We start from the raw sequence: 22,989 nt of genomic DNA on the forward strand, positions 1-22,989 counted from the left end.
TGAGTCACTGACATGTGTGCACCGACGTGGCTCACATGCTACCCTTGTTAATCGCTACTTTAATTTAGTTTCAACTGTGTAAAAATGTTCCTTCTTATTAACGACTTGCATCGTCGTCTTTAGATGCAAAGCTTTTATGATCTCGATGAGCTTTCTAACTTTGACACTGATCCTTGTTAATTACTACTGCTAGTACCATCTGTCCTTTCACACACGACACTATACAGTTATGGCTAATCATGCATGGACACGACGCGAGCAATGGCGAAAAGGAAGCTAAACAAGTAGACTTGCGGGTCTTGAGGCCCAGCCCACCAGAACGTTAGCGTGCGGCCTACTAATGGGCTGGGCCCAGACCGCTATACCGCATTGGCAATATGACCTGGGCCTGGGCCTGTCAGGCCCAATATTCCACGGCCCGCCAGAGCCGACAACGACCTGCCTTCTTGTCATCGGGGAAAGGAAAGCAGCGGCGAGGCGAGTCTTCCTTCCCACGCGGCCGCATCGTCGCCCAAATTCCCCAACTCACCACACGGCCACGGCTGCTGTTTGCCGACGACGACTCGTGCGGCGGCGATGGGAGGGGGAGACGCCAGCAGCGGCGGCGGCGACGGGCCGGAGCAGGAGCGGAGGCGGGCTGCTGCGGCGGCCTACAACTACGAGGGCGACGCGCGCTGGGCGGTGTACTGGTCCAACGTCCTCGTGCCCCCGCACCTCGCCTCCCGCCCCGTCGTCGTCGACCACTACAAGCGCAAGTTCTACCAGCGATACATCGTGAGCGCCCGTGCCCCTGCTGCTACTGCTACTGCCACCGCCTCCTCCAACCGCGAGCTTCTCTATTTCACTCGCTGTTTCGCGGATCATATTGTTAGGGATCTGACGCGCTTTCTGTACGGACTGGTTGCTTTCCCCGCGGCGCTTATTAAGGTTTCTGAGACTAGATTGTACAGCGCTCGATTTGTGTGCTGCTGGAAGCAGCCGTAGCTAAGGCCGAAGCTTGCACTTGCCGATAGTTTCCATGGTGTGCGCCGTGCAGGTGTGGTGATGGTTCCAACAAAGTCACACAGTGACACTGGTCTGACGCATCCTGTGCTTCATGTAGCTGAAACCCATCTGTTCTATAGTTTGATGCATTGCTTGTTTTCGACCCGGGTTGTCTTTTCAGTTGCTGATGAACTCGAAACCACGAGTACTATCCGGTAGTTCTAACTTACTGTCGCTACCTTCTCTTTGAACTTGCTTGATTTCATGAGAATGAAGCTTGGCAAGCTCAAACTTGGTTTATTTTGTTGAAGCAATCCATCTTAAGGTTATGTTGAAAACTACATTTGTTAAGCAACAACAAGCCCACAGTTCCCTTGGCATCTGTCACAGTTAGAGGCGAAAATATGCCACTTGCATTCGGTCATTTTAGAGTCAATGCTGTTAACCATGTACAGAAAAAGAGCAAATCAAAATGATGGTAAAAGCTGTTTGATTTCCTTTGCTTTCCTTATAGGATCGTGAGTTAGTGGTTGAGCCGATGACATTGACTGGTTCTACACCGCCAAGCAGACCAGAAGTAAGGTCTTCATCTTCCTCGTCCAGTGAGAATGTCAGGGCCCGTAGTTCAGGTAAGTTGCTTTGAATTTCAGTACAGTACGGTACATCCCTTGTTTTATTCTGCCGCATGTCACATCTATTTGTTATGTTAATCATTTTCTTTTTTAGGATCAAGTTCCAGATCAGCTGCACCACCACCACCACCGCCACAAACAGACAGTGCTACAAATCCTTTGCGGTTTGATGCACGGACCATACACTTCTCCATTAATGCTTGGGTAAGAAACATGTCACCCTTTTCATTAGCATATATGCACGTTTAATTGTTTATGCTGAAAATAGTTGGTACTTGGTACCGTTAGTAATGAACTTGTAAATGCAAATTATGGCTTCTGATAGATATCTCATATCTTGGTCCCAGTAACCTTGATCTTGTGCTCTGCTGCCGACTTGTTCATGATGCCCTCATATATTTTTCAGGTACTTGTTGTTGCTGGTCTGGGGATGCTTCCAATTTTGCCAAAACATCTTGCAGACAGAGCCTGTAAACTTTCACTGCTGGGAACAATATTCTCATCTGCGTATTCTCTATACAGCACTTATGGGGTAATTGCCTTCCTACTTGAAGCATGAATAACTACCACTATTGTGAATCGTAGTTCTTTTTCCTTTCAATGTTGCTGATCTTTTCCTTTTTCTGTGCCAAGAAACCAAGAGCATGGAACATGCCTGCAGTTCAGGGTTGGTTGCAATCTGTACTTGGAACCAAGGATTTTATCCATTTGATGTTCTCTCTTATGCTCTTCACGTCTCAGTTGCACTTAAAGAGTAAGATGTGGTTCCCCTTTCAAGTGTGTGGCTCTGACCCCTTTTTTTTCCCCCTGCTTTTACATATTCTTACACGTTTTGATATCCTTTTTGTAACAGTTGCCGCACTGCCTGTGTTCTGCTGGGCACTTGATCATGTTGCTCGATTTTTAAGGCGTAATTTCGCTCGCTCATCCTTTTATAGGTAATTGTATGTTCCAATATCATTCAATTTTGCTTTTGCAATTTGTGTGGTTAATTCTGTCTTACTGGCCACTCATTCAGGAGGTACTTGGAGGAACCTTGCCTTTGGGTAGAGACAAATAACACTACACTCAGTCTCCTCAGTTCAAATGCTGAGATTGCCTTGGGTTTTCTTCTGATCATATCACTTTTCTCGTATGTTGCTTCCACTTTTCTGAGTATTTTGGAGATTTTATTTCGTCTGGAATGTAACGATCATATATCCATATGAGTTATACCTTTTTACCTTGCAGGTGGCGACGTAGCATAATTCAGACGTTCATGTACTGGCATGTAAGTTCTCATGCATGTGATCACTATTATTTTGCCCTGTTGCTTCATAGTTAGGACATGATGTAAGGGCGCTTTATGCTGATTTGCTGCATGTTGTCAAAGATTCAAGAATGACCATTGTCAATTGTTTAGGCACTGCTCACCTGCCTACTAGTTGGGCATGGGCACTGGTCTTCAATGCATACTGTTCCGTTTTTCGAATCCAATATTTTTCTGCCCTGTCTCCATATAACTAGTATTTTGGTTAATAATTGCAATTGTATTATTATTACTTTTGATCTTTTTGAAAATGAAATAAGGTTGAATGCCAAATATACTGACACTCAAGCAACTTATAGTGATGTCTATACTTACTGGTGTTCTTTGCATGCTTGCCTGTTTTGCAGGTGTTGAAGCTGATGTACCATGCTCCTGTAACTACTAGCTATCACCAGAGCGTGTGGGCAAAAATTGGCCGGATTGTCAACCCGTACATCCATCGCTATGCACCCTTCCTCAACACACCCATTTCTGCGGCCCAGAGATGGTGGCTCAGGTAGCAAGGCAGGGGGCAGAATCATGATATTTGCGGATCTGATCATGCGGAGAACGTTTTAAAGAGCCATTACAAACATAGCACTTCGTTGCTCTCGTTGTCATGGAGCTTGGTGCATTTTAAAACAACTCCTGCAAGTAGTTCCCTTTTGCATTGGCAAATACTTTGAGGTTAATATTGACACAAGAACGGTGTTGTAACCTGTAAACCACCCTTGAAGGCCTTTATCATCACCGTAATATTTTGATCAGTGATCACTACGATGTACTATATATAATTCTTGCCAGACTTACCGATTACTCTTAAATTGGATCATCTATTCATGAGTTGCTGGGAAATTACGTGCTAGCTTAGTCTATGAACGTGGATATCGGTCGTGATTAAGGCAATGGGATTGTGTTTGGTTCTCTGTTGTTATAGCCAGTGACCGAGTGGTGATCTGAACGCACAAAACACGGCAACTGTTTGTCCTTATCGCTATTCTTCTCTCATCCACAGGCGACAGCCGAGAGATGTACTTCCTGGTTTTTGACGGTTTGTTTTATTTAAAATTTATGTGAAAATATGTAAAATTATAAATCATGTTTAAAGTATTTAGTGATAAATTAAATCACAATAAAAAAATTAATAATTATATAAAATTTTAATACGACAAATGACCGCATATAGTGATCGTTGACGGACGGCTGCTATTTGTACCTGCCTTTTATAGCGAAAGAGGGGTCCGAAAATACACAGCATCAAGAAATCACAAGTTTTCACAACTGCATTTTGTCACCACCAGATACAAAACAATTAGATTGTGTTGCCAATCAACGTTCAAAACTACAGACAGCATCAAGAAGTCACAAGTTCTCACAACTGCATTTTGTCACCACCAGATACAAAACAATTTAGATTCAACGTTCAAAACTACAGAAGCAAAAAATTCTTTTAAAAAAATTATGTTGCTGCCCAGGATCGAACTGGAGACCTTCAGTGTGTAAGACTGACGTGATAACCACTACACCACAGCAACCAAGCCGTTTATTTTATGAATTATTTCTAGGTTATACTCAAATTTAGATTTTCAACATCAAAGCTAATTTTAAGGTTTTGATTGGCACAATATATTTGCAAAAGAAAAATAATTTTGAATAAAACTTTTTTATATATGTGTTCTTATCGATTTAAAAGCCAAGAAAAAAAATAAAATACGATAAATTTAAATTTAAGATTGAAAAATTTTAAAATTAAATTTATAATTTTTTTGAAAGATATTTTGACTTAGGGCTGTTTAGATCCAGAGACTTTTTTTTAATCCCTTGTCACATCGGATGTTTAGACGTTAATTAGGAGTATTAAATATAGACTGATAACTAACTAATTGCATAAATAAAGGATATTTCATTAGATCTAATTAATTCACGATTAGCAAATGTTCGTTAATCATGGACTAATTAGGATCGATAGATTCGTCTCGTGAAATAGTGCAGGGTATAAGATGAGTTTTATTAATAGTCTATATTTAATACTTCTATCGGTGTGATAGTGTCTTTTAAAAAAAGTTTGGTAGAACTAAACAGCCCCTATAATTATAAGCCAGTAGAATCGAAAAGATTAGACGTAAATATAAAATACTGAAACTTCCCTGCAGAAAGGATTGCTCGTGCGAAATTGTGGGATACCAGTGCTTTCTGCATAAAGGAAAGGAAATATCTTGCGAGAAAAAGATCCCAAGTCGTTTTCTTTTTCACTCGCCCCAGAGATCTTTCTGCCTGTCCATGTCCAAGACGAGCCCTGAGCCAGAGGAGAGTGGATGGATAGGGTCCCAACTCCCCCCACTGCACCCTCTTCTTCGCCAATCACCACCCCAAATCTGCCATTGCAGCTAAGGGCGACATGGGTTTGCAGATGATGCGTGGTAGGCCCTGCGGGCCGTGCTGTTCGTCCTCCTCCTCCTCCTCTTCCTCGTCCTGGATGCCCTCCAAGCATTCTCACCCTCCATGTGAGTGCCCATGAGTACTGACCATGTGTGCACCTTTTTCTTTTTACTGTTAGCATCCATTCCCTGTGAACAAAAATGTCTTCTTTTTGTGAAATAGGAGATGTCGTAAAGAAGAGATTAAATGACAGTGCAAAGGGAGTCTATTTGATTTGAGTAGTGGTTTTATTGTTTCTTTTGTTTTTGGTGTGTGAGGGGCTAGAATAACGGGAATCCTAGTCAATATCCTCCGTAAACTCACCTAGAAATAATTTAAGTAGATTGTTTATGGTTTTTTGTATTTTGTGTGCTCAGCTGGAACTAGAGAGGTGAATGTTTGTCCAGTATTCAGTTAGGTTTTTCGTTTCAATAAAAACAATGTTCAATTTGATTTTCTGATACCAAACTAAAGAATGCGTGGTTTCTACAGTATACTTAATGATGATTTTACTTCATTGTGCATTGGTACTTACCAATTTGCTAGCAGAATCAAAAGCTAAACTTTCATGCATTCTGTGCAGTGAATCGAAGGAAAATTTCATCGGAATCACTTAGAGCATTGACCTTGCGCATCTTGCTCAAACGGAAGGAATACCATAATGGGGATATCTCAAGGATTTCAGCATCTTCATCCGCTGTGCTTCAAATCACAGAGAACAAGTCCAATAGCAAGGTCTTCATTTTTTATTCTGTAATCCATGTACTCTTTTAGGTTTTCTCCACAGATATTGATTACAACATGAATTCCAGGTTGATGCAGAAAGAAATATTCTTGATGATGCTCTTGACAGAAAGTCAGAGATTGAATGGATTAAAAAGGATATCTCTTCTTTGATGGATAGAAGTTACACAAGCAGTAATTTGCAGTATGACATGCTAATGCAAAATATTCACATGTTAGAAATTAGTTTGGCTGGTAAAGACTTGGTAAGGCTGGAAAGGGATATCCTTGTACATATCGAACGGCTGGGAGCTCTGAAATCATTCAATGCGTCTATGTCCAGGGTCACTCTATCACCAATATATGAATCAGAGTTTTCACTTCCTGGGGATATTGTTAAGCTTGATCCAGATATTATTCCAGAGGAGCAAAATGATGAGGTAATTGTTCGAAGTGGGAAAAGTCATGAGAGGAAACTGAAAAGAATGAGAGCATCAGAAAAGGGTTCTCGGGTCTCCGTGAGAACACCCTCACGAAAATCAAAGAAGTCCAGTAGTAGTCAATTTATAGCTGAGTGGAAAAACTACCCAGGCCGAAGAAGGAGCATTGCACGAGAACAATCAGCCTTGCTGGTGTCTATCAAGGTATTCCTTCTAGCAGTTAATTATTGTTAACCACAACATATCCTTCATGGTTTTATTCTTACTGTTTTCATGTAGGAGTGTGCAAACCTTGAGAAAATAAGAGAAAACTTGTTGAAGGATGGGAGTGAAGTCAGCTATGCGAGGTGGGCCAAGGCAGCTGGAGTTGATGAAGTATTGTTGAAGAGTAGGCTGCAAGAAGGTTACTGCTGCCGAGAGAGGTTACTGGTAACCACCGAGTGGCTAGTCAAGTACATTGCGAAGACATACACTGGAATGGGAACAGCTTTTGAGGATCTACTGCAGGTTAAGAGATAACATATATATTGAGCAAAACGTAGGCTACATTGACAATTCCATTTTGCAATTGATCTGTTGGAATGACACTGCAGGCTGGGAAAATGGGGGTCCTTAATGGTGCTGAGAAATTCGACAGCCAAAAAGGATGCAAGTTCTCTACTTATGTGAAGTACTGGATAAGGAAAGCAATGTTAGCACTTCTTGTTGAAAACTCTGGAGTAATCCAGCTGCCCGTATGTCCCTGAAATTATGTTCAGCTTCACTTATTTTCATGTGAGAAAAATCATCTGTTAATGATATGAACTGGCAATGCAAGTGTAGGCAAGAATGGAGGGTATAATTCGTAAGGTCAAGGAAGCAAGACGGGCAATTCGCTACAACACAGGGAGGCACCCGACAGATGCAGAAATCGCGACCCTCATTGGTGTATCAGTTGCCAATGTTAGGTTGGCGCGGAAGTGCTCTCGACGAGTTGTGTCACTCTACACGGAGATTGGAGTTGGACAGAATACAAAATTTGTGGTGAGCCTATCAGCTTATGATTTGACGAATTATAAAAAAAATGTCAAATAACTCTTCCATTGCCACTTGACGGTTCAATCCGCTTATTTTGATGTCTAAAACCTGAATGGTGTTTGATTGCAGGAAGTGACTCCCGACACTTCTTTGGAAGCTCCAGATGAGGCTATGTTCCGGATGCAGTTGAGAGAAAGGCTGCTCCATGTGCTGGACAGGCTGCCCCCAAGGGAAGGGCACGTACTGAAGCTCCGGCACGGCCTGGAAGACGGGAAATGCAGGTCCCTGGAGCAAATTGGGAGCATTTACCATGTCTCCAAGGAATGGATCAGGAAAATAGAGAAGTCGGCCATGTCGAAGTTGCGGAATGAGGACGTGCATAATGAACTGAAGGACTTCCGCGGATTCTAGTGCTCCTGAGCTATCTTGTGTATATCAAGCTCTATACTTTGCGTATGTTGTGATAGCATTCAATAGAACTTGTATATATCGCATGACATTACAAAATTTACAGAATATTACATTTGTTTCAGAGAACTGTTCAATAGTGAGCAGATGTAATACAGCACACATGGATCATACATTGACGGATATATATGCAAAAATACATTGCCATAATGTTCATTATTGTTGTTAGAAATGCTCTCAGTTATCAGTGTTTATATTGATCGATTTATAATGCAAAAAGACATTGTCATAACGTTTGATCATTATTTCTACTTTGTTAGTTTCATAAATAGCAAAAGCCATCAAATGGTGTCGTGGTGTAGTTGGTTATCACGCCCTTCTAACACACTGAAGGTCTCCAGTTCAAATCCGGGCGATGCCATTTTTTCAAAAAAGGTTTTTACTGAGCAGGCCGTGGGCTCCGTGGAATTCTTTTTGCAGAGCAGGGCCTGAGCTCAATGGGCCGGCCCATTCCTACAGTCCCAGAGCTGCAACGACGATGACATGGCTGTGGCCCGGCCAAGTCCACGTCTGCAGTTTGACATATTTGTCAATCCTCTGTGGAGGTAATTAGACAGCTATATATTCCAAATAATTGCATCCACAAGCTTTCAGAATTGCTGTAGCTCAGGTGGTGATGCACAGCAGGATCCTAGTGTGTTTTTGTGTGTGTGTTTCCCCAGCAACATGTGGCTGGGGAAAGCTCCACTGGTCAAGCAAAGTGTGCACAGCTCCTTTTGGCCACCTCAGCAACATATTAGAGGAGCTATCCTATCCTTTGCAGCCACAGCACAGCCATCAGCCATGTGATAACAATTAAGCAAAGGGGACAGGGTAGGTCGCACATCACTCTCACTCAAAAGGCTCTTTCTGCAAATGTGTCCAAACCTTCAGATCTTGTGCATGTGTGAGTAGCCAGCATCAGTCCCCTGAATCTGATGCCGTGCATGAGCATCATCGTTTTTGGCCAAGAAATATACTGCTCCTTCCTTATCCGGACCATAGGATTGCAGGATGGCTTGTCATCACATCTGAATATCTGATGCTGCTGTGGCTCTTCTATCTCCACCATCTCTTCGGTTTCAGAATTAGTAAACCACTATGCAGCTTAGCTGGTGTCTGCTGCTTATGGATTGTGACATATCATAGGTCATTGTTCAAGTATGGGTGATACATCTAGTCCTTGTCCTGTTAGCATTTAACTTTCTCTGATGGCAATAGGTCCTAGCTATTGGCATGTTGCTTTTGCAAACGATGTACAAGTTGTTTGTCCCCCGAAACAGCCACGGACTAAATTCGTAGCAAAACGCTCATCTGATGATACCTGAATGGCTGAATATATGCCAGGGAACACCAGAACTTATACCAGATAGAGTAATTGGCAAATGCACATAAGATATTCAGGTTCATGAAAGAGAAATTCAGACTTAGTTTGCACTGATAATCGACAAAACTAAAGCATGTATGGAGGTAGTGAAAAGGAGAGGGCACCATTGGAGCAAAAGGCATCCAAGTTGGTACTAGGAAGGTGAGTGAATAGGGACGATGGACATGCACCTAACATCGATCACATACCAGATTAAGGAGTGTAGGGCCTTGCCATACAATACTGCAAGGAGGCACTATAGATTGCTTGCCAATATAATCGCCATTGACACTGCAACCACACTCTTGTCGCTAGTGCTGTTGCTCGATCAGTTTGCAATGATATGAGTCATACCGCAAACAACAGAGATTCAGATATCAACAAGGACAGTAGTCGTACATACATACAGAGTGCTGCAATTTTTTTTCTATTGATGCAGCAGAAGGTGCTAAGCATGGCAGCATTGCAGATATGAGCAGTGCTTGCGAGTTGTGACCATACATGCGTGAATGGCTCGACAAGACGATGTTACAAGATTACAAACTTTGTCTACAACCCTGTCCCCATGGCTGTCAATTAGATTCGGCGGCAGCAACATGCTTGGAACTTGACCCTGAGGATATTGTTGATAAAATTGTTAAGCATCTCGGGAATCCAATCGATGGATGACCACGGCACCTACGCTGCTTGTGCTAGGTTCCGATGGATGGCGTCGACAGGGACATGCCCAACTCCAGGTCCAGAGGAGTGCAGTGGTGACTGCCGTATCCATGAGCTTGCTGTGCCTGCTCCATGACGGCTGGAGCTGCATCTGAAACTGATGCCTCTGACGAAAGCCATACACTGTCAGCTGATTTCTGGTGCGAGACTTTCAGAGACAGAGAGGCAGAGATGTTCTTGCAGTGAGAAGCAGGATCAGAGGCAAGAGATCTTCCACTGTCACAATCCTGAACCTGCCATGGCATGAACATACGCATTAGCTGGCTGGACACGAAGAGAGAAATGATAGTTTGATCGATGCTGGAATACAGTACAGTTTGATTTGCATAGGATGTACCATGTCGAAGAGGCTGGTCCGGCGCTTGTTGGTCTTCTTGCCGTTGCTGTTCTGCCTGAGGAAGAACTTCTGGGCATGGCTGGCCACCTGGGTGGGCGTCCTCGTGGTGACGAAGCTCCGGGAGATGCCTCGCCAGTCGCCCTTCCCGAGCTTCTCCAGTCCCGCCAGGAACAGCCTGTGCTCCTGCTCGCTCCATGGAACTCCTGCACAGCACGTTGCAGGTTTCAGACAAACTCATCAGCTGCTTGATGGTTGCAAGAATTAATTCATGTTTCGATGAATATTTTACCTTTCTTCCTCTCCCGCATGGTTGCCGCGCCGTGAGGCCCGTCGGAGAGGTAGCCGTCGGCGGGCCTCTCGCACTCCTCGCCGATGGACAGTAGCAAGGCGGACGGCAACGGCGGCGACGACGACGGCGACGGCGACAAGAGAGACGCCAGGCAAGGAGAAGAATCCTGCAGCCGGAGGCAATCCATGCTATAGCTCTTGTGCAAGTGCTGGGACGCCGTGGGCGCGCTGGCGGCAGCATGGAGCTGCACCCCGAACAGCCTTAGCCCGGCGGCGGCGCCGCCACCTTCCTCCCCGGAGCTCATGGCGGCTCCTGCCTCGCCGTCTCGTTGGCCTGCGCCGACGCGGCAAGCTGCAGTCGAGTGAGAGCATCTCCACGCCATGATGGTGTGTGCATGCGTGTGGTATGTGTCACGGTGTTGCAGATTAGCAGGCTAGTTTAGGGAGAATGACCTGCACATCCATGGCTATAAGTATGGTGATATATGGAGAAAAGAGTGATGCTAATCTTGTTGCCAGTATCGATCGATCGATGGAGAGGGACGTGGACTTGCTACTAGTGAGGAGACGACAATAATTGGAGCCGTCATTTTCATGTTTGGACCTATATATGTAACGCAATCAATCTGGATTGATTTTATCGTTAAAAACGATGTCATACCACTAATTATCTGAGTCATTATCTAAAAATATATACTAATTATCTTAGTAGGAGTAATACTTTTAGTGAGGTCAATCCATCATAATTCTTTGCATTATCTTTCTTGGGACACACACCCTCTCTCTCTCTCTCTGTCTGAATCTTTGATCCACTGGTGAAGCAAGGGATTTGGGCAAATTTCCTGTCAGTCCATGACGGAGACTGCCATGCATGGCGAAACCGAATTATTTTGAGTGTTAAATGACTAAGAAGAGAGAAGGTGATTAATCAATAAAAAAGTGGTTTTCTTTTGTTCAGGTTAAGGGTCCCTCTCCTGCAGCTTTGCTTGTAGGAGATTTTGGACAGCTACCTAATTGGCCACTAAGTAAAGTGCTAATCTTGCAATCCATTAACCCTGGCTGCCGCTAATCTACGGTGCATGAATGGATGGGTACTGCAAAACATCTCTACTAATCTACAGGTTTTATCTAATCTCATCATAAAATGACGCATTGCTCAGATTAAACATCAAACCGAATTGCTAATCATTGCTCGAATTGCTGCAGACACAAACTATTCACCATTCAGTACAGTAGCATTACACAAGCAGGGCTCGAAAACTCTGAAGGCCCAACTAAGAAGTGCCACGAACTAGGCCCATAAATACGAAGGCCCATGGACATAAGAAATGACAAAATTACCCTTACATGCTTTCTTTGCTAGCCGTATCATTTTAGCGTGATTAGTTGCAAGTTGTTAGGGTAAAATAGTCATTTTGTAAATAAAAGGGATTAAATAAAGAGTCCGTCGATGGCCGTACTGTGTCGCATACACAGCACTGCACCAGCAGCAGCCAAGACCCAAGCTTTGCTCGTTGGCGGCGGCGGCTAGGGTTTTTGCCACCCCCTTTCGCCAAACCCTAATCCTCCTTCTTCCATTCACCTCATGGCGATTTCGTTGCGGACAGTGGCTTGATAGTTCTGTGGTTTTGTTCGGGATTGAGTGATTGAGAGCTAGTGGTGTGGCCTGCGGTGTGCGCTCAGAGAAATGGGGTCCAGGAACCAGTTCGATCTCCTCGTCGACGTCGACAACGATGACCCCTCCCACCTCATCGCCGCCGCCGAGAAGAAGGCGGCCGCGTCGCCCAAGCCGGCCGCGCCGGCGACCGCTCCGGCCAAGCTGCCCACCAAGCCCGCGCCGCCCGCACAAGCCGGTGAGTTGACATGGTTCCTAGTGCTCCGTGCGATTCTGTTCTGTAAATTGATGGCGAAATCACCGAATTGTTGGATCCATCTCCTCAGCGCAAAGATTTGATTTTTATGTATCTGTAGTAAGGGAGGCAAGGAACTACGGTGCTCCGCACGATGGGGCTGGCCGTGGTGGCCCTGGGCGTGGAAGAGGTGGCCGCGGAGGCAGGGCCGGTCCAAGGAGGGATTTTGGTGAGGGTGATGCCAACGGCTTTGAGGGTGGCTATGGCGGTGGCGGGTTTGGTGATGGTGGAGTGGCTCGCGGCCAAGACAGTGAGGGGAAACAGGCAGAGAGGGGCCGTGGGCCACGCCAGCCCTACCGTGGAGGTGGCCGACGGGGTGGCTATACTGATGGGCAGAATGGAGACGACTATGGACGCCCACGGAGGGCGTATGAGCGCCACAGCGGCACTGGCCGTGGCTATGGAATGAAGCGTGAGGGGGCTGGCCGCGGCAATTGGGGAACTGTCACCGATGAAGGCCTTGCACAGTTAAGATTGGTCATTTACACTTTGTTTTGTGGTTGCTGTCTTGTTTCTTGGGTGTGTGTGATCGATTGATCAGGGTATAGAATTTGACTATTTTATCTGATTGATTAGGGAAACTGTGGAGGTTGTTAATACCGAGGAGACTGCTGCAACTGCAGAGGAGGAGAAGAAGCCTGAAGATGCACCGCAATCTGAGGTTGACAAGGACAAGGAGGGTTTAGAGAATGAAGAAGAAGAAGAAAAGGAACCTGAAGATACGGTATATTTCTGACCAGTGTTATAATGCCATAAAGTATGGTGTGGGCAGTTGGTACTGCTGAGTAGGAGATGGCAACCCTTTCTAGGAACAGGACATGGTAATCATACAGTTTTTGGATATTACATCCTGGTGTCTTTGAATTGTCAAACATGTGGATATTATGTTTTAAGCACGATTGGTGGATATAGTTTTGGTTTTTTATTTCATTAGAAACTAGCTACAGGTAATTCGTGTAGGGACTAGGGAGGAAATAGATGTCAGCTGTTCTATTATAGGAAATACAATGCAACCACTCAACCAGTCTATATGTGGTGTGTTAAGCCATTAACCAGTTTGTTAGCTGCATTAAATTCTTCAGTTTTTTCAGGCTCTTCTTGCTTTCAGTTTTGCGATTTTGCTCCTTTCTAGCCACTGCAATATAATTATGAAAGTATGTATTGATTTACTATCTATCAGTTAATCTGGCCCTGATATTTTTTATTCGAAATAACCAGGACTTCAGTGAGATGTTGTTTAAGTTAACTGCTGGCAAGGCTTGTACACTTTTAGTGAACTTGCCTGATTAAGTGAGTCTGCTACACTTGAAAGTGGTAGATGACAAGTGCTGCTTTAAATGTTTTTAGTGAACGCACAGTTTTGCATCAATTGGAACTAGAAAGCTACTACTCCCCACGGTCAAAAATATTTAATGTTTAGGACAAGAGCCGGTTAAACTTCGACCATCTATAATTTCTCAAATGCTTGGTTCGAAAACAAAACAAAAAAGGTATATGCAGATTTGTCTCTAAAAGTACTATTATAATATCATAAGTTTTATAAGTTTGAGCATATCTTTTCCTAAACGTCAAATATTTATGACTGAAGGGAGTATAATTTTGCATATTGCAATTTCATGGACTGGAGTTTCTTTTTTTCTTAATTTGTTTGTTACTTTGTTTTACAGTATTCTGGTGTGTTCTGGTTTCCTTCTGTATTAAATGCTTCTATGATCTATCTGTTATGTCTTTTTGGTAGCCATAACTTTTTTTGTGGGGTGGGGGTCCTTGTTCTTTTTTCCTTTGTGAGTATTCAGCTATAGGCTTTTTGGTATGTCGATCTGATTCCTGTTCACCATTCAGGTGATTTTGTATTAATTCTGTTACATGTCTGGATAATCCTATCATGCCTACTGTTCTGATGGTTGCTTGTTGTTTAGCTCTTTTTTGCTCACTCCGTATTTCCATGTCTCATTTCTCTGCCTATTAAAAGGATGTCTAGGTACTTGTAGGAATTTACTGTTCCATGTCACCATTCAAGTAACAATTTGTTTGCCAGTGAAATAACAATTGGTACCACCATTTCACAGGAAATGACTTTGGAGGAATATGAGAAAGTGCTGGAGGAGAAGCGGAAAGCTTTGCTTGCACTGAAGGCTGAGGAGAGAAAAGTTGAAGTCGATAAGGAATTGCAGTCCATGCAACAGCTCTCGGTTAAAAAGGATAACGAGGAAGTGTTTATCAAGCTGGTAAGTTTTATGCTGGGTGTTCTGTTCCCTGAACATGTTCCATTAGATTTTTGCTCAGCTTCTTTTATTATCAGGGCTCTGACAAGGACTTGAAAAAGAAAGAAATTGCTGAACGGGATGAACGCGCCAAGAAGGTATATTTTCATAGTTGTGCCTCCTTAAATGTAACCTTGCTTTGCTCGTTCAATCCCATAAGTCCTAACCATTCCTGTTTTTCCTGGCCCCTTCTTCGAAGTCCCTGAGCATCAATGAATTCTTGAAGCCGGCTGAAGGTGAGAGGTACTACAACCCCAGTGGTCGTGGTCGTGGCCGTGGCAGGGGTCGTGGTGAGCATCGGGGGTTCTATGGCGGTTTCAATGGCAACGGTGGTCGCAGACATGCTTCCGCTCCGGCGATCGAAGACCAAGCCCAGTTCCCTTCGCTAGGCGGGAAATGAAACGGCTCGGCACGCTCGGTTGTCTCGTTGGTTCACCTGAAACTTTGTCGTCGTTGAGTTGAGTACTGCGTTGTTGTGCCCTCCCTCCCTGATAGGAGTGTGTGTTCGCGTCGTGTATCCCCGTGCATACCCGAGGTGCACCCATCACCATTTGTTGTGTTGTCAGACATAGTAGCTGATGTGCTGCATCCATTATTTTGCTTCCATTTTCCGACAGGAGTGGACATTGTAATGCCAATGTTTCTGATTAGTTGTGTGCGCGTGGTTCAGAGGTTTTGCTCAGCTGGCAATGGTTTATTGGAGACTAATCTGCAGTTTGTCACTTCTGAAGCTCCAAGGAGGACGTTGTTCATTCTGTGAACTGAATGAGCCCGTCTCCAGCCCAGCGCTGCATATGGCCCTTCGGCTCATCTGGTTCAGCCCAGTACTACCGTATCATTTGGGTGGAGGAGAGCGAGCTTATCAGCGGGACTTGAAGAAATCTGTCCGACTTTGGAAATGCACTGAGAAACGGCAGACGGTGAGAGTTTGGAAACCTGAGCACCTCTATGGTTTAGGAGAGCTATGCAGCTGCTAGAAGCTTTTGAAATACTAACACATTTCAAAAGATTTTATCTTTTAACTCTTCTTATTTGTCCTATAAAAACTTTTTTTCATAATTATTGTAGTGGAGTTTGGTAAAGTCGAGGATAAATACATTGAGCTTTGAAAAGGCAAGAGCAAATGCATTGGAGTTAAAAAGGTAAAAGACATACTGTTTTTAATACTTTCATTCACAAATTTATACTATATTAATATTGTTTATTTGTGTGATTGTATCATCATCATATGACAACTATGAGTAAAACAGCCTTTAGAGACTACCCTGCACTCAAGGATTATAGCTAAACCACTTTCTAAGAACAGTAGAATACTACCTATGTCTTGTCTCATGTTAAGTTTATTTTTCAGTTTTTAGATAAAAACATTTTTGACTCTTCGTCTTATTTAAAAATTTTTACGATCAATATTTTTATTGTTTATAGATAGTAAAACATAAATAGTAACTTATACATGCTAAACCACTTTCTAAGAACAGTAGAATACTACCTATGTCTCATATTAAGTTTATTTTTTAGTTTTTAGATACAATGTTTTGACTCTTCGTCTTATTTAAAATTTTTTACGATTATATTTTTATTGTTAATAGATGGTAAAACATAAATAGTACCTTATATATATGGCTATTTTTTAAAATTTTATATAAAATTTTTAAATAAAATGAATAGTGTAAAAATCAAAAAATGAAGTGGTACTAGTAATTTTCTCGAAAGGAGAAAAAGGTAGATAAGGAATAATTCATGTGCAGATACAAGGAGCGGTCAAAAGCCAAGGAAGCATCTTGGTCCATGATTGATTGGCAGATTGGCAGGTACTCCAGTGGCAGCGAGAACGAGGCCACCCCTGCCACTGTTACTCACTGCACGCAATTACTTGCGCCACAGCTTCACAGCTTGCAGTACAACCAACAGTATCCCACAGTCTCTGCCGGATTTTCGCTGTGGCGATTTGACACTCCTAGCACTAGCAGGCCAAGGCCACATCGTATCGCATCGGCCGACGTGATGCCTTGTCGCTCGGGGCTTGTTTAGTTCCTAAAATATTTCTCCCAAAACATTACGTATCAAATCTTTAAACATTTAAATAAAACATTAAATATAAATAAATTAAAAAACTAATTATATAGTTATGGGAGAAATAGACGAATTTTTTGAGACTAATTAGGTCATAATTAGCCATAAGTATTACAGTAATAAATATGTGCTAATAATGTCATAATTAGGCTTAAAAGTTCATCTCATAATTTTTTGGTGAAATCTGTAATTTATTTTTTCATTTATATTCGAAAACCACTTCCGATATCGTCTGACGTGACATTTGTTACAAAATTTTTTGCAATCTAAACACACCCTCAGCGTATTGGAGGATCAATCTCAAGCCTGAAAGAAGCTGTCCTTGCTGGGCCTCAAATATGCTCTCTACTGGTTGCATCTTGACAAGAACATCAGCATCCTAGTATCCTACCCGTGGAACCAGCAATAGTAACTCAATCCTGTCTTTGTAGTTGCACTAGTAAAAAAAAGCGAGATGAATCTCCTTATCTTGATGTGCCTGTCTGTTTCCAAGAAATGAGATGCCCAAACAAGCTTCTCAAACAATTACAGTACTAAACACCATGCATGCTTTCCTCAGATCAATCACACACAAAACAGGCTCTTACAAGCCGATTGGAGTAGAGCTCAAGATAATGTAACCCTAGTCTACTGTATTACTGGTACTACTGTACACACACTGTAGGAGGCCTTGATCAGAGCAGAAAAGCATTGCACCAGTACAGACTGACGGTGAGTAGAGTACTCGTTCCATGTTACTAGTACTGCAAATAGAGAGCGATTCTAGAATCATCTGTGAGACAAGCTCTGCGTGTCTCTATCCCAGGCAATTCTCCTAGCTACATAGGAGTGTTGTTTTCCATCAACCACGCGCTGTGACTGCGAATCTTGCTCAGCCGCCGGGCTGCTGCTGGTCTGTTCTTGAAGAAGCATTCGCCGGCTTCTGCTCCCAGCTTCACTGCCTGGAGCGGAAACGCAGCCGGATTCCACCACCATGTCGCCCTCCAGTATGCGTAGAACCTTTCGAACATGCAAGATTGATTATTACAAGTTCAGCTGTGATCAAGTTTATGTATTAGAAACGATGTGTGCAAGCGGGTGGTGGCTAACATGGGACATGCGCGGCCTTGAATGAGGGTCACGCCGTATGCACAGGTTTGCTGCATGCAGCATGCACAAGACCTCATTTTCACTGAACTGGTCCCCGAGCCGTGGGTCGATCAGACCGTCGATGGCATACTCTTCCAATAAAGGTCGTGCCTGTTGCAAATGGACCAAACAGAAATGTTAATTTAGTGGTGCCAACAGAAGTGTGAAACTCTGGAATAGTCAGTTCATCAGTGGGACGTGGAAACTGCCAGTCTGTCAGTACTGAGGCTATCAGGCTCAGAACATACCGTTGTACTCAAAAAGAGGTCATCTGCATTGGCCAGGAAACTAAAGACCCAAACTTAACAAAATCTATGTGATGATAGCACTAATACTAGGTGAACTCACCCATTCAGTGAGGAACTGCTGGCCCTTTGGCCTGTTAATATCAACAGCCTTGCGTCCGGTGACAAGTTCCACTAAAACAACCCCAAATGAGTACACATCGGCCTTCTCAGTTATTTGCCCACTCTGTGCATATTCAGGTGCCAGATAACTGCACATGATTAAAAAAAATAGTATCAGTTATGCCTTCACAAGTTACACCTCAGTACCTCACAAAAGGACATGATTGATGAATTGTATATGCCTGAGCACTTACCCAAATGTGCCAATTACTCTTGTTTCAACACCCATGTCTCCATCAGGTTGCCATCTAGCCAGGCCAAAATCTCCGACCTGCACATGATAATAAAGACATTTAAAACTCATTACGGGAAGGCGGTCGAGGTTAAAAACCACTTATGATGCAAATTTGAGAACAAATATGACACATTTTACAGCTTGATGCTTGTATATATGATCAATTAAGAATGGTACTGAACTCTGTTGTTTATTGTTGAAACAGAATAGCATTGCAATGGACAGAAGACAACCAAATTCTTGTTTAGCATTCATCTTCATGTTCAGTTGTTATGATCCAACATGACAGCCAAGTTGTAAAGTTTTGTAGCATTTCATTAGGAAATAATTATAAAACAAACTTCAAGATGTAGCAAACAAGGCAACAACTCCAGTATATCAAAATGGAGGATGGATTATCATACCAGTGGTTCAAAATCATGTGTGACAAGGATGTTGTTTGGTCTCATATCACGATGGATTATGCAACCAACCCTACATTCTTCATGCAGATAGCGCAGCCCTCTCGCAGCCCCTACTGCAATCTTTTGTCTTGCAGCCCACTCTAATGTCTCTTTGTTACGACCTAAGAAAGAGTATTAGATAGTTTGAAAAGGTGTCACTCACAGAAACACCGCATTTTAATCCAACATGGACATGACATAAGACAAACCAACAGAAGAGTTACATAACAGGGCAAATGCAATGTTCTCTAAGCTACTGGTCAGTAGTCACATTGATTTGCAGGATAATAATGCTTACCATAGAGATGGGAATCCAGTGATCCATTGCAAATGTACTCATAAACTAGCAAACGCCTCTTGTCTTCAACACAGAAACCAATTAGCATTACAACATTCCGATGCTGTGCACAACTTAGAACTTCCACCTCTGAGCAAAACTCAACGTCGCCTTGGGAGCTAGCAAGTTTGTATTGCTTAACAGCAATTGCTTGACCATCCGGCAGGACACCTCTGTGAACAGACCCAAACCCACCTTCAGCCAAGAAATTTGCTTGGGAGAAGCCACCAGTCGCAAGTTCCAGTTCTGCGTAGCTGAACCACCGTGGAGGTTTTCCAAATACAGGTGTCTTGTGCTGACAAATTGAACATAATGGCGGTGGTCCAGGTGGTGCACTCCTTGACAGTGAGACAACATCTCTAACATTTCCTCTAAAGTTTAAGTCAGATCTGCTTCTGATTGCACTAATCTCAGCCAAGAGATCTAGCTTCGAGATCTTCTCGAGCAAAGCATCTGCTGTAGGAGCACGGGTTCTTCTAGGACGGTTTCCTGCTAATCTAGAGGATGCAGATCCTTTTAAAATGTCAGCCATCCATGGCTGAATGGATGAGGCTGCTGGAGGAGTTGAAGCTTCACTCTCAGAATCAGATATATTTACATCAGAGTGCTGGAAGTTATCCTTGGCTGCCTCTTTCTTGAATGTGCTATTCGTTTCTGAAGCAGAATAAGGAGATGTGCACGGGTCTGAGCTCGAGATGGAGGACGTTCCAACATCGGTGCTACCAAAAGCTGTTTCTGACTCTGGACTGCTACTCGGTGTCACAGCCGGCTCTCGAATAGAACCTCGCTCTTCTTTTACACTGCTTTCAGTTATGCCAACTGAAGCACTCAGTTCAGGAAGTGGCGGGAGAGGTGATTTTGGTTCTTTCTCAGGAGACCTCACCAGATTCAGCCGAAGAACTTTGGGCCGGGATCGCTTCATGGCAACAATATTGCATTGAAGTTCTTCCATGCAACGTTTCTCCTCATGCTTCAACTCCCTGAATAACAAAACCACTGGTCAATGCTGCAGCTATGCAAAAGGGGGCTAAAAGTAACAAACAGTGCACTGTCAAAACTGTGAAAGCTATTGGTTGGATTGGGTAACCTTACTTGTCTAGCACAACCCAGCTCGCCTGTGCACGCTTTGATTCAGTAGCCACGCCACCAGGAGATGCAGGGATAACCTTAATTTTTGTAATTATCTACACACACAAAAAGAGAACAAGGTTTTTCTTTTCTTTCTTTCTTTTTTGAAAAGATGGGCTCATGCTGAAAGATTGAACTAAAAAAACACAGCAGCAAGCTGCCTTTTCATACCTTGTTTGGGTCATAAAAATTACGAAGTTTTAACATCAACTGATTACACAAATCAGCGACATCCGAATTCTGAGTCAAAACACTCCTGTGGCCGCTGGCACAACCCCCTGCAAACAGCGGGAAGCCCCAGAACTTCTTGCCTGAAAAGGATAGGAAAAAGAACCGTCAACTGATTAATGAAAGTCCATCCATGAAGAACAAATCCTTCAGGGCTTAATTATAAAGTCGAGTATGTGTTTGCGACATTTCAAGGTGTTGTGCAGTATTTCTGGAAGGAAAAAGGAAAAAAAAAAAAAAGGGCAGAAGAGGAGGCCATACCAGAGTTGTGCGGCGGCATGACGGCGAGGAGCAAGATGGTGTCGCCGTGCTGCACGACGTGGGTGAGCGCCCACACGACGGCCGCCTTGGAGATCTCCCTCGCTGCGGCCCGCACGGCCACCACAATCACCGCCTCCGCTCCCCGGGCCTTCTCCGCCGCAGCGTTGCCCTGACGACGGGAGACCACCGCCATCTCCTTCACCCCCGGAACTCCTATTTGCTTCAAAGCATTTCAGTATCAGCACCACCACCAAAACGAAGTCCAAAACTGAATTCAAGGCACCATAAACAGAGAGAGACAAATGCAATGCCAATGCCGCGCAACCACCGCTAGCTCCGGGGACTTTAATGCCCGGAGACGAAGAAGCCGACGCAACGCAACAGTCGCAACTTGACACTACTACTGCTGTGACTGTCCGGGAGAAATCACAGGACAAGACAAGAACATGTCGTATGGTAAAAAAGAAAAAAAAAAGGGCGGCCTTTTTGCTCGGCTACTTGGATGGGTCAGGCGCCCTGAGGCTAGCTGGGACCCCCGGAGAGAAGCGGATTGAGAGAAAGATGGCAACTTTATGGCCGCTACGGTTTGGCCTTGCCCGGGGGAGGGCACCGAGGGGCGGCTGCTGTACTCGTCGCTGACCCTGTAGGCGAGAGATAGCGACGCGGGAAAGAAGGGGAAAATGGTGGGCGGCCACACTCGTCGTGGCTGCCGCCGCCCCCTCCCCCACAGCGAGCCCTCCTCCGGATTTCGGGGGATTCCAATCCATGGCGATTTCCGCCTCCGATAAGAACACCGCCTTGATTCCATCGGAAACACGGGGAGCTTCGCTGTTACTACCAATGGAAACCATGCAAAATTACAGTAGCAAACGCAGAGAGAGAGAGAGAGAGAGAGAGAGAGAGACCCACCTACCAAACCACGTAGAAGAAACGAATGGCGCCACCGCGGCCGCGGCGACGAGCTCCACCTCGCCGGTCACCGGACTGTTCCTCACCGGAGAGGCTCAACAGCACATTTGCACCGGAGAGTATATGCCTCGATTAGCGTGCAACAAGAGATGAGAAGAGAAGAGACGGCCATGGAACGGAACAGGAGGGAAGAAGGCTATTAGTACTACAGGTAGCTTTCGCTTGTGCCCTTTGGGTTGCCCGCTATTTACAGAGATGCCACTGGTGCTGCACGTGTGGGCCCGGGTCTCGTGATCAGACGGCTGAGGTGAGCCCAGACAGGCTTACCTGGTGGGTCCTGTCCTTGGTGGACTTGAAAAGCCGTCTGACGTGTCCTGGTCCAGGTGGGCATTCAGCTGCCAGCTCACCTGCCTTTCCCACCAAACTTACTGTTGTTTCTTCTGCTCGCTCCTGACTTGGTTTTTCCCTTTGATTTCAAGTTTTGAACACATCCTGACCTGATGACAAGAACAAAGAGGAACTCATACAGCAGTGTAGAGCAGCAAGCACATGAAAGAGATTTGGGCTCTGATGGAAGAGATCGAGGAGCAGTGAATCGGTCTGGCAAAAACTCGAGTGAAACAAACACAAGGCGAGCGATAAGTAACACTGCCATGGGTGACAGCTTTTGTTTTGTGTTGTTTTCGCTGGTGGCATGGCATTGTTCATCATCAGAGCTCAGCTTCAAAGCTGCTACTGTTGCTGCCTGTCCAAAGCAACACTCGAACGGCACTGCTACAGTTTTTGTTGATGAGTCGACGTTGTTTGTTTCACTGTCTGTCTTTCAGATATTAGTGGCAGCATGGTCGTAATAGACACAAATGAAGGCTACCATCGTTCTGTTTTTTAGAAAATAAAAATAAAAACCGTGTTTATAAAATCAAAGCAAGTGCAACAAAACCAACCACCGTGAAAGAAAATCACAAAATTAAAATCCAAAATCAAAGCCGTCAGCTAGGGCGTCGGC

The 22,989-nt window shown here is 44.2% G+C and overlaps 5 protein-coding genes and 1 non-coding gene across 9 annotated transcripts; 3 read left to right on the forward strand and 3 right to left on the reverse strand.

Moving 5' to 3' along the window:
- Window positions 1-479: 479 nt before the first annotated feature.
- LOC102703127 (transmembrane protein 33 homolog) lies at window positions 480-3,671 on the forward strand. Its single transcript, XM_015837819.2, has 9 exons — window positions 480-774; window positions 1,499-1,613; window positions 1,711-1,820; window positions 2,023-2,148; window positions 2,250-2,370; window positions 2,470-2,554; window positions 2,635-2,748; window positions 2,847-2,886; window positions 3,273-3,671. The coding sequence occupies exons 1-9, from the start codon at window positions 577-579 to the stop codon at window positions 3,423-3,425; spliced, it is 1,062 nt and encodes a 353-aa protein (XP_015693305.1). The 5' UTR covers window positions 480-576; the 3' UTR covers window positions 3,426-3,671.
- A 695-nt stretch (window positions 3,672-4,366) lies between these two features.
- Window positions 4,367-4,439, reverse strand: TRNAV-UAC. The gene has a single exon. It is a non-coding gene; the product is annotated as a tRNA-Val (tRNA).
- A 726-nt stretch (window positions 4,440-5,165) lies between these two features.
- On the forward strand, window positions 5,166-8,126 carry LOC107304219 (RNA polymerase sigma factor sigC). The gene is made up of 7 exons (XM_015837345.2): window positions 5,166-5,408; window positions 5,906-6,057; window positions 6,135-6,689; window positions 6,765-6,992; window positions 7,079-7,219; window positions 7,308-7,508; window positions 7,632-8,126. Exons 1-7 carry the CDS (start codon window positions 5,303-5,305, stop codon window positions 7,911-7,913), a joined length of 1,665 nt encoding a protein of 554 aa, XP_015692831.1. The 5' UTR covers window positions 5,166-5,302; the 3' UTR covers window positions 7,914-8,126.
- Window positions 8,127-9,569: 1,443 nt separating this feature from the next.
- Window positions 9,570-11,122, reverse strand: LOC102703403 (transcription factor MYBS2-like). The gene is made up of 3 exons (XM_006655587.3): window positions 10,662-11,122; window positions 10,373-10,575; window positions 9,570-10,268 (listed from the first exon to the last, which is right to left on the reverse strand). Exons 1-3 carry the CDS (start codon window positions 11,041-11,043, stop codon window positions 10,008-10,010), a joined length of 846 nt encoding a protein of 281 aa, XP_006655650.2. The 5' UTR covers window positions 11,044-11,122; the 3' UTR covers window positions 9,570-10,007.
- A 1,013-nt stretch (window positions 11,123-12,135) lies between these two features.
- Window positions 12,136-15,516, forward strand: LOC102721365 (RGG repeats nuclear RNA binding protein A-like). The gene is made up of 6 exons (XM_006654801.3): window positions 12,136-12,513; window positions 12,632-13,037; window positions 13,147-13,294; window positions 14,640-14,798; window positions 14,873-14,932; window positions 15,034-15,516. Exons 1-6 carry the CDS (start codon window positions 12,348-12,350, stop codon window positions 15,232-15,234), a joined length of 1,140 nt encoding a protein of 379 aa, XP_006654864.1. The 5' UTR covers window positions 12,136-12,347; the 3' UTR covers window positions 15,235-15,516.
- A 1,666-nt stretch (window positions 15,517-17,182) lies between these two features.
- Window positions 17,183-22,141, reverse strand: LOC102703689 (inactive protein kinase SELMODRAFT_444075-like). Of its 4 annotated transcripts, none has more exons than XM_040523874.1 (10): window positions 21,988-22,141; window positions 21,075-21,287; window positions 20,757-20,896; window positions 20,550-20,641; window positions 19,419-20,437; window positions 19,082-19,242; window positions 18,637-18,713; window positions 18,384-18,531; window positions 17,997-18,146; window positions 17,183-17,906 (listed from the first exon to the last, which is right to left on the reverse strand). In XM_040523874.1, exons 2-10 carry the CDS (start codon window positions 21,265-21,267, stop codon window positions 17,676-17,678), a joined length of 2,211 nt encoding a protein of 736 aa, XP_040379808.1. In that variant the 5' UTR covers window positions 21,268-21,287; window positions 21,988-22,141; the 3' UTR covers window positions 17,183-17,675. The 4 variants fall into 4 exon arrangements, with proteins under 4 accessions (XP_040379808.1, XP_040379807.1, XP_006655651.1 ...); XM_040523873.1 differs by having other exon boundaries at window positions 21,075-21,294; XM_006655588.3 differs by having other exon boundaries at window positions 21,984-22,141.
- Window positions 22,142-22,989: the final 848 nt, after the last annotated feature.

The sequence above is a fragment of the Oryza brachyantha genome, chromosome 5, assembly GCF_000231095.2.
Source record: "Oryza brachyantha chromosome 5, ObraRS2, whole genome shotgun sequence".
NCBI classification, from domain to species: domain Eukaryota; kingdom Viridiplantae; phylum Streptophyta; class Magnoliopsida; order Poales; family Poaceae; genus Oryza; species Oryza brachyantha.